General features: G+C 47.8%; 1 protein-coding gene across 1 annotated transcript; it reads right to left on the reverse strand.

The window, feature by feature from the left end:
* Window positions 1-3,836: 3,836 nt before the first annotated feature.
* On the reverse strand, window positions 3,837-4,967 carry LOC125534245 (BTB/POZ and MATH domain-containing protein 2-like). Its single transcript, XM_048697514.1, has one exon. The coding sequence runs from the start codon at window positions 4,947-4,949 to the stop codon at window positions 3,837-3,839; it is 1,113 nt and encodes a 370-aa protein (XP_048553471.1). The 5' UTR covers window positions 4,950-4,967.
* Window positions 4,968-11,101: the final 6,134 nt, after the last annotated feature.

Consider the following 11,101-nt stretch of genomic DNA (forward strand, 5'->3'; position numbering starts at 1 on the left):
TCTTATACGTTGCGACGTACATAATGTCTTCTCTGCATCCTCCACTCCACATGCCTCGCCCGCTGTCGTGGCGTCGCCATGTCGATCTCGGATGATGTCCCGGCCACTCACCCGCACATGTGAAGTCTCGTCCTCGTCTATGCTGGTGACACCATGGGCACCTGCATTATCTCTGTCTCCAACGAGGTCTTGATTCAGCCTCGTGGGAGACACATAAGCAGTACACCACCCACGTTGTGGCTTTCACGCGGAATTAACTTATCCAAATCTTTTTTTCAGGTAACTGATAAATAGCTAAAGTGTACTCCCTTCCTTAACAAATATATACAGCCCATTCAGAGAAAAGTTAGAACATCTTATACTTGTGACCGAGGGAGTACAATAATTGGACTCAGCCAGACGAATGTTTTCTTGACCTGATGATCCACTTGGGAAAGCGCCCCCCCCACCCCCTGTCTCTGATAACCGATAAGCATCGGCAACATAACAGTGTGATGGTTTTTTTGGATAGAAAAACAGAGCAAGCTCACAACCCATGTGAAAAAGAATTGTTGTCATGGGTACTCATGGCGACGGAGCAAGTTGAATTCGATGTTTGAGGTTAAGGTAATATAAGGTGAGAGATTTGGTGAATGGGATGGTCTTATCCGGCAGTTGTGCCACCAACTTGACGATCAGTGGTGGACCTAGGATCTAATTGCTGGGGGTGCCAAACATCAATACATGGGTAAAAGTTTTTAATAAATTACACAAAATAAGCATGATTGGGCCTAAACGTCGTCATAAATCCAATAATTAGTCCAAAAAATAAGATTAAATATACCATGTAAACTATTTGCAATCATTCGTGAAATAATAGCCAGTAGAACTAGTTTCAGTTTATGTACTTTTATTCATGAGCGTAGGAGTCACAATTTTGAGGCTCATAATCTCGCTAAATTTGCTTGTAATCTAGCCTTAGGTAGGCATACCTGGTTGGGTACCCCGCATAATCCGAACCGTGTATCCATGAACATTATTCAATAAAGTGGCGAGAATTCTCAAAAAAAAATGTAAACTATTTTCATTTTTATAGGGGGTGCCATGGCACCCCTCCGCCACTGTTGGCGGTAGCGGAATCAAGGAGAGTTGTGGTGGTTAGAGGTTCAAAACATAACATACAGCTGATCAAGATCGACTGTGGTTGTAGATATTTTCAGACGAAGCTCCAATTATCAGCAACTAATCCTATCCTCCCAGGACACAAGTACATGGCACGATCCACCTCTTCGCCGGGAAGCAGATTACCAGCACGATCCACACTGATCTAAACAAGCTCCCACTGAATGTTCTGCTTAACGGTGTACAAATTGCTGCCGAACGCCCTGTTTTTGCTATGTTCAGGAAAACAGGGGTACTGCTATCATGTTTGCATTGCATGCCTTCTTCATTGTTTTGTTTGTGATAGTGCTGATTTCAGTGCAATGTGTGTCAAAAGTTCTACGCGGTGCGCCGGCCGAAACTTTCGGCCGGTCCCGCGCGAGCCACTCGATCGAGACCATCGTACGCTTGGCGCGAGCACCGTGCCCCCGCCTTATCTTGTTTCTCCGATCCCCTACTCTCTTAGCTGGGTCCACGCACGGGGGTGGCCACGCTCCTCGTCCTTCTCCAGATCTCGTCGTCGCCATGGATGCGCCCGTCACCATGCTCGCTCCCTTCGCCATGGCCGCGTGCGATGAGGCCAAGCACCGGAATGCATCTGACAAGCAAGGGGTGCTACAACCGGCGTCCAAATATGCTACGACCGGTGAGCCAAAGTGCTACAATGGCATAATTTTTTGCTACTGCGGACGGTGACCGCGGTGACCACACCTGCAGATGCTGCAACCGCTGTGGCTAGATGCTGAAACCGGCATGATTTTTTGCTACTACGGGGTGGTGGCCGCGGTGACCATGCGCCTACAGATGTTGCAATCCGTTCTCGCTAGATGCTGGAACCGGCAGCGAAAAATGCTGGAACCACGGTGTTCATTTGCTGGAACCGATGAGGTGATTTGCTACAACCGAAGACGCTAATGTTCATGACTTGCACGACAACTACAACTGGCGGTGGCGGCCATGATGTTCTTTTGCTACAACCGTGGCCACGTCTTGCTATGACCATAATTGTAGATCGTTGCCACGACGGCAGCCGTGTGTTTGCGACCTGCACGATGAGCTACAACTGGTAGCAGACAACCACAATGTTTTTTGCTACAACTATGTCTCTGTTTTGCTTCGACCAATGATGAAAATGTTGCCACGACGGCCGCCATGGTTTTTCCATCAAAGAGGTGTGTTCGCTGATGGCGACAGTAGACGACGAGCACGACGACCCGGGGGCGAGCGGTGGTGGCCGTTAGCCGCGGACGAGCGTGAGGTGGCGGCGTGGGGTGCGAAAGCGGAGGCGGCGCGAGGTGCAAAGGCGGAGGCGGCGCGGGCTCGATCCTGTGCGGGAGGAAGGAGAGATGCAAATCAAACAAACCTGGCCGCTCCAACCGGGCGGCTGCTAGGCGACCGGCCCGAATTTGGGCCGGCGCGCCCACGCAGATCAGTGCCCAAAGTGAAAACACAGGATAGGATTTAATTGATGTGGGACGCCAATGCTGGCACACGTATGCCCAGAGGTCCGTCAGTTACTTCAGAGATTAGTTATTTCACAACAATTGGGCTGAGCAGCATGCATTGTTTCCAGACCCGATGATCAACCTCAGATATCCTATAACTTAAAACTGACACAATCCCTCCCTTAGCCCCCTAATTTCTTGGCCATGTTTTTCTTCTCTGTGTTTGCTTTTGTAATCTCTGTCGCTTTTTCCATCTCTGTGTTTGCATCTCTGTCGCTTAAGCGACAAATAGTGACAGGTTTTGAAAAGAACAATAGAGCAAAGTTCATAACCCAGCGAAAACGCCGACGAAAACCAAGAACATGAAAGCAAATTCTTACATATCATGTAGGGCTGGAATTCGAGCCGAGTCGAGCCAGCTCGGCTCGACTCGCTAGAGCTCCTTTCGTTAACGAGCTAGCTCGACTCGACTCGTTACTATAACGAGCTTAAACCCAAGATTGACTCGACTCGTATAACTCGCGAGCTGGCTCGTTTAGCTTGTTAAGCTCGTTAAAGATATGAACATAAAACCCTCAAAATGATAAAAAATAATTATGTATATATTAAACATATATATCACTAAACAATTGTAATTTTCTTGTAATGCATGAGTCTTCTAGGCGGGTGGGTCTTCAATGGCTGGGCCTTGTGTTGTGCGTCTGGAACGTAGGGTGCTGAGTGGCTTATCTTTTTTTGTATTGAGAGTGGCTGATCTTTTGTACCGAGCCTAACGAGTTACACGAATACTCGTGAGATTGGCTCGTTTAACTTGGTCTATAAACGATCTTAAACTAAAGCTTGGCTCGACTCATTATTCTTCGAGTTCGAGTCGATTCGAGCCGAGTCACGAGCTACTCGTTTAGCTCGCGAGCTTCGAGCTTTTTTTCCAGCCCTATATCATGGGTAGTGTAAAGTGCAAACTCAAGGCAATCAAATTTTGTGGATATGACCAATAACCTAACTACAAAGGTATATCAAATTCTTTCTCACGACGATGAGAGAGGCGTCTATCATAAACTGGACTCTTGCTTAAATAGTACTATGGAGTATGGAGTATAAACAGTACTTCAGCACACCAATAACCTAATAAACTATAAAAATTCGACCTTCCAGCAGAAAACAAAGCTATATCGTATATATGTAGTCCGAGAGATTACCCTAGATACTAAGTATACGTACCACATGCATGCATGCACAAGAAAATTTCACTCAGCCGCTCGTCGACGGCGCCGGCACGTCCATGATCCTCCTCGTCGCCGGAGCAGCGCCGCTGGACAATAATCTCCTCTTTATCGCTGCCAAACTCAGGCCCCTGCGCGCCGCGAAGTTCCGGCACGCCTGCGCGAGGTCCTTGCACGAGTAGTCCTCCGCCATCTCCATGAGCGCGTCCACGGTGGAGTCCTTGATGAAGTCGCCCAGCCTGCACGCGCACATCAGCTTCAGCCTCTCGATGAGGTAGTAGTCGGCCGCCTCGAACAGCCGCAGCGTCAGGTCGTACGACCCCCTCCCTTTGGCGGCCTCGGGAGGCAGCTCGTCGGTGTAGATGAAGTGGAGCACGCCCCGGAACGCCTCCGGGGTGACAATGCCGCCGCCGACCTCGAGGACGTCCTTGCCCGCCTCGCGGCCGTGGCCGTAGAGGAGGCTCTCGAACCATGCCGACTGCGCGGCCACCACCATCCGGTGCGCCTCGAAGATCTCGCCGTCCACGTCGAAGCGCACGTCGAAGGGGGCCTTCCCGCCGGCGAGGAACCTGAGGGCGTTCTCCCCGTGGTTGGACGGCGGCGGCGGCGGCATCTGGACGAGGCCCGGGCGGTTGATGGCGAGGCTCCTCCTCCGCGCCAGGTGGATCGTGACGGTGCAGCGGACGGTGATGGAGTCGGCGTGGATGGCGCCGAGCGCGGCGCTCTCAAGCTGCTCCCGGGTGATGTAGCGGCGGATGCCCCAGCTGTTGCAGAAGGTGTCGTACTTGCAGGCGCGATCGGAGCGGCGCGTGTGGCGGACGTCGCCGTTGGGGCCGAGGAGCTGGAAGGTGAACTCGGCGCGCACGGGGCGGAACTGCGGCTTGTAGAGCGTCTGCGCGTAGAAGGCGACCCAGGCGCCGTCGGCCGTGCTGTAGCCGTCCGGGTAGAAGCGGATGTACCAGCGGCGGCCGTCGACGGAGAAGTACTGCGACAGGATCGACTTGCCCACGCCCATGCCCTTGGTGCGGCTGTACTCGCGGATCGTGAACTCGTGGGTGCCGGACACCTTGGGCACCTCGCTGATGGACCCCGTCACCGCCGTGGTGTCGCCGCCGTCGGCGACGGAAGGGCCGACGCCCATGTCGAACGGATCTGTCTAGGGTTTAGAAAAAAGTTGTTGAGGTTTTGATCAGATTAGATTAGGAGGTTGTTAACTAAGGGTTGAGTATATAAGAGGGCCCAGGTGATTAATCTAATTCGGATGGGTCTCTAACCCGTACCACGCAATAATCACGTTACAACTCTTTTTGTTTTCTATTCTAAAAAAAACTCTTTTTTAGGGGATAATCACGTTACAAGTTCGCTTGCGTTCGGTTGGTTTCCTACGTAAATCAGGAGCCGTGTATGCATGTACCTGTTTTCCAGTTTAAATAAAAATTTATTAAAAGCCTATATCGCATGCATCAAGTCTTTACGTGAATCTCCCTGAAAAAAAGTCTTCACGTGACTGATCCCTCTACGGTCACGCCTACGCCCGTGCCATGGAAATATGAGGGCATGTACAAAGATGTGAAAGTATCATGTAGGATGAATGATGGATGGACAAGAGAGAACTCATAAGAAAAGACTTGTGGAGATGATCTCTTAACATAACATGTCTCACCATGTTTTTAAGAATAGTTAGTTATTGAAGATAAGGCTAAGAGATGACCCATTGTAGATAATTTTTTTTGTCATCTCTAAATTACATGTGAGACTTAAGATAAAATCATCTTATCAACCATTGTACATATCCTAAAAAGGTATAGTCGCCCCGATCCTTCACTCGTCTGGTAAGCACTCGAGTTCACTTCCGCCATGTGGGCCAAGAGCATGCATGTTCTACAGTACCTGTGTTCTAGTGTCCTCATGGCACAACCACATCGATAGCACGCATTCGACGCCGCCGTGTTGATCTGAGGGCATGTACAATAGTTGATAAGATAGTCTTATCTTAAATCTTGCATGTAATTTAGAGATGACAAAAAAAATGTCTACAATAGATCATCTCTTAGCCTTATTTTCAATAATTGGCTATTCTTAAAAACGTAATGAGACATATTGTGCTAAAAGATCATCTCTTGTCTTCTCTTAAATAAGAGAAGACAAACCTTTTTCTTATGATTTCTCTCTCCTTCATCTCATTAGAGGTCCCATCACCAACAGCCTCCACTACCTTGCCGCCGTGCTCACGTCGTTGTAAACATCTTCCATACGCCGGCGTGTTTACTGCCACGGTGCTGGCCCGAGGGCTCGTTGCAGTCTCTCTCTCTCACTCACTCACACACACTCACACTCTCTCTCTCTTACAGAGAAGCGGTAGGAGCAAAGAAGATGCATGGACGATTGTTCTGTCTGCTTATACAGTGGACAGAGACTGCAGTTAGGCCATCCTTGGCGCTCAAGCCTATCCGCAGTCCAAATTATGTTGTTGTATGTTCCCTGGTCCAAATTCTACAAGTTTTTTTGCCTAGCTTGTGATACTCCATGCATACTCCCATTGTCGGTGCTCTCATTGTCGTACGCTCCCTTGTTAGCCGACCCGTTCGCCGCCGCCGATTACTAGCCGACACTTGCCCTGCGCACGAGGAAGCAGATTCCATGAACATGAAGGTGTGTGTATAGAGGCAACTTCAAATCTTCAAAAATTGTTTGCTTTTTTCTTTAAAAAATGTTCCGAATCTCAAATATTTGTTTGTGGTCTAAAACAACAGAGTTTTATTTTATTTTTCAACTTTTTCAAAAATAATTCTAAATCTTCAAAACTTCTTCCGATTTTAAGTTTCGTTTGAACATTTCAGAAAATGTTCCTATTTTCATAATCAGAAATTTAGAAAATGTTCGCAAATTTGGAAAAATGTTCTTGTATTCAAATTGTGTTCGAATTTCAAAATTATTCATGTTTTCAATAGTTATTCACATATCCAAAAATAAATTGTGTTTTTCAATTTTGGTTGTTGTTTCAAAAAATTGTTCCTTATCTCAAATTATGGTCTAAAATTGAGACAATGTTTCCACTTTCCAAAAATTGTTCAAGGACTAAAAAAGGACCCGTTTTTTTAAAAAATGGTCATGTTTCAAAATTTGAAAGAATACCACTGTTTTGAACTAAAATTGATCAAAGGTTAAACATGTTCAAGTTTTCAAAAAAGTATTTGATATTTTTCAAAAAATATTTACATTTTCAGAAACTATTTGAGTTGTTAAAAAACTATTCATAATTATGAAAATGGTTTGTGTTTAAAAAAATATTCACTTTGTTCCAATATAAAAGTTTCATTTTGAAGTTTCAAAAAATGTCTCGGGTCTTTCTCTTTTGATTGTTCTTAACGGTTCACGCTGCCTATTAGCCGCCAAACCGCATAAGCTCAAGTGCCTAGTCCCCCACGTGCATTGACAAGCAAGAGGTTGTGTTTGAGTTTTTTTTCATTGTGCAGATTACAAATGTTCCGGCTAAGTCGAGGGGTGCCCTACGCGAAAAAGCACTAGTTATCGCAGCGAGCGGCATATAGGAACTCCCGACGAGACTTCTTTAGTGTGAAAAATAGATGAGGTGTTTTTTTTTGAAAGGAATAACAGATGTATTCCACTTAATCATGGTGGCCCATATCGGAGATCACCAAACCTGATACAAAGTCTGGGGCATTAGTTACCCACATGAATAGAGGGTCCAGAGCGCCCCAAGCATGTTGCGCCAAAGCGTGTGCAACCATATTACATTCCCGGTGGCAAAAGAGAAAATCTGAGAATTCAAAGGAAGAGCGACACAAGCTCCTAGCCTCTCTGAATAGGACTCCAAGCTCCGCAGCATCATAGGCTCGCCCTTTCAGCGCCGTGACCATGTTCAGACAGTCAGATTCAAAGACAATGCGTTGGGCCCCTAATTCAGAAGCGCCCTCAATTGCTTTCATACAGGCAATCATCTCGGCCTGAAGAGGGCTGCGCACATTTTGCATCTTGCCAGCCGCCGCCACCAGAAAAGTGCCATGCTCATCGCGTGCAACAAAACCCCATGCCCCTGCTTCAGACTCTTCATGAAACGCCGCATCTGTGTTTATTTTTATGAGTCCCGCGGCCGGAGGCGTCCATGAATATTTGACTGTAGATGTAGGAGGAGATTTGGTTTGCAGACACGCATAATCCATCAGGTGCTTGGTGATGAAAGCACTGACCTCACCCGTCGATCGCTGCTTTTTGCCCGCGTAAGTTTTATTCCTTGTCGTCCACCAGTCCCAAAGGAGGACACATGCCTGTAGCTTTCTCTCAATCGGAAGCGAGCAAATATGCCTCATAACATCAAAAGCATCAGGGCACTCACATAACGCCACACGAATATCCTCCAAATTCTGTTCCCTCCAAATCACCTTCACTTTTTTGCATTTCAAGAACAAATGACCACCATCTTCATCCAGCCTCTGGCACATGGGACATCTAGTATCCAGCTCAGTGTGTTTCCTTTTGATATTGAGCAGAGTAGGAAGGCTATTGTGTGTTAGTCTCCACAGGAACATGCGAACCTTACCTGGGAGTTGAAGCTTCCAAATATGCTGCCACTTGTTCAAGGACTTACCTTGCTCACTGGAGGGGCCAGAGTTTTGTTGCTTATTAGCATCCTTCAGGTTCACTCCTAGTTGGTAGGCAGACTTCACTGAAAAAAACCCCTTCTTGTCAAAATGGCAAGAGACTGCATCTTCCATGTCCGGTTTCAATGGTATGGCCAGAATCAACCGAGCATCGTCCTGGGTAAAAAGCTCCCTCACAAGCTCCTCATCCCAGTTTTCAGTAATTGGATTGATCAACTCATATACCTTCGACACAATGGACCTCCCTTGGTGAGTAATAGGTCTCCTTGTCACCCCCTCGGCAGCCACGGATCTGTCCAGCAGTTTACTTGAGTGCCATCCCCAATTCGCCAAACAATGCCCTCCTTAAGCAGGTCGCAGCCTCGAAGAATGCTGCGCCAGGTGTAGGACATATCCCTATGCTCACCGGCCTCTAGAATTGAGCAATCAGGGTGGTACTTCGCCTTCAACACCACCGCGCAAAGCAATTCAGGGTTTTGGATCAACCTCCAGCTTTGACGAGCGAGCATGGCCATGTTAAAAATATGAAGGTCACGGAAACCCAGCCCACCATCCTTCTTCGCCTTCGTGAGTCTTTCCCACCCGATCCAGTGACACTTATGCCGCCCGCCTTGCTGACTCCACCAGTAACGACAAATCATTGAGCTAATTTTCTTCACACAAGCTCTTGGTTAGGTCAAAACAGGACATTGCATAGGTTGGGATGGCTTGTGCCACTGCTTTTATCAGAGTCTCCTTCCCCACCTTGGACAAGAGTTTCTCAATCCAACCCTGGATTCTCCTCCAGATGCTTTCCTTGATGTACTCGAACTCCTTACTTTTTGCTGCTCCTAGATGTACTGGTAGACCAAGATAGCGCTCATTTTGTGTTTCAGTATAGATACCAAGGACCTGCAAAACTTACTGCTTGTTATGATTGCTCGTTTTCTTGCTGAAGAAAGCGGACGACTTGTCCCTGTTGATTTTCTGGCCAGATTGTTTTTCGTAGACATCCAGAATCTCTTGCAGTCGAGTTGCACTTTCACTGGTAGCCTTCATAATAATTAAGGAATCGTCCGCGAAGAAAAGATGATTGATACTAGGAGCCCTTGGATAGATCTGAACCCCCTCAATGGAGCGATCCAGCTCAGCTCGCTGCAGCAAGATGGAGAAAGCTTCCGCACAAAGGATGAACAAATATGGCGATAATGGGTCACCTTGCCGCAAGCCTCTCTAGGGAAAGACAACCTCAGTCAGTGTCCAGTTAAACTTGACACGATAGGAAACATATCTTACACACTTCATGATCAGACTCACCCAACCGGCAGCGAAGCCCATTTTATGCATCATCTTCTCCAGGAAGTCCCACTCAACTCGATCATATGCCTTGCTCATGTCCAGCTTTACTGCCGCGAGCCCTTGCCTGCCTCCCTTCCTCTTGTGCATCAGATGAGTGATCTCATAGGCTAGGAGCACATTGTCAGTGATCATCCGGCCAGGCACAAAGGCTGACTGCGTTGGAGAAATCAAATCCGGGAGAATTACTTTCAGCCGGTTAGCAATAACCTTTGATATGAGTTTATAGAGCACATTGCAAAGGCTGATTGGGCAGTACTGTGTTAGAAACTCTGGGTTTTTACCTTGGGGATTAGCACAATGTTTGTCTCATTCCACCCCTCCGGGATCTCACCACCGTTGAGCACTCTCAGGACCTCCTCCTGAATCTTGGGCCCCACCATATGCCAGAATCTTTTGTAAAAGATTGCTGGCATACCGTCCGGGCCTGGCGCCTTCAAATCACCAATGGAATCAAGGACTTCCTTAATTTCTTCACCAGTAAAGGCCTTGGCTAGCATCTCATTCATCTCCGGAGTGACCGAGGAAGGAACATGACGGAAGATGTCACCGTTTAGTGGGCCTGCAGAGGATAAGAACAAACTTTTGTAGTAGTTAGTGATAAAAAGGTCCTATCTCTTCCTCCCCCTCCACTACACTTCCATCCTCCCTCTTTAAGCTCCTAATCATATTAATTCTCCTCCTCTCCGATGCTTGAGCATGAAAGAACTTCGTGTTTCGGTCCCCTTTCTGGAGCCAATTTACATGTGCGCGTTGCTGCCAGTACAAGTTATATTGATCCTCGAGTCGATCCAGTTTGTATCTCAAAAGTTGCTCCCTTGAAATCTGCTCTTGGCTGATCCCTCCTCTCCTACACCTTTCAAGGTCTCTCTTAGCAACCTTAATTCTGTGTTTAAGCTCCCCTAGCACTTCTCTATCCCACCTCAGCAAACTCCCTCCCACCCTCCTGATCGCCTCCCCCACCGAACCTCCCCCATCCACAAAAGATGCATTCCACGCCCCCTCAACTACCTCTGCACACCCCTCCTCCTGCAGCCAGCGCGCCTCAATTCGAAAACCACTTGGCCCCTTTCCATCGCCCATTAGCTTACTCTGCCCATTCAACTCTGCAATAACTGGGCGGTGATCAGAATGTCTAGGATCCCCATTTATGATTTTGTGCAGTGGGAACAAACACCTCCAGTTGGCATTCGCCACCGCTCGGTCCAGTCGCTCACGGGTATACCCAGCCACCATTTGCCAATTATTTCGCCAAGTGAATGGGTCCCCCACAAAACCCAAGTCCTCCAACTCGCATTGCTCCAAGCACCCCCGAAAGGCATCCATACATCCCTGG

This window comes from Triticum urartu, chromosome 2 (assembly GCF_003073215.2).
Source record: "Triticum urartu cultivar G1812 chromosome 2, Tu2.1, whole genome shotgun sequence".
NCBI lineage: Eukaryota > Viridiplantae > Streptophyta > Magnoliopsida > Poales > Poaceae > Triticum > Triticum urartu.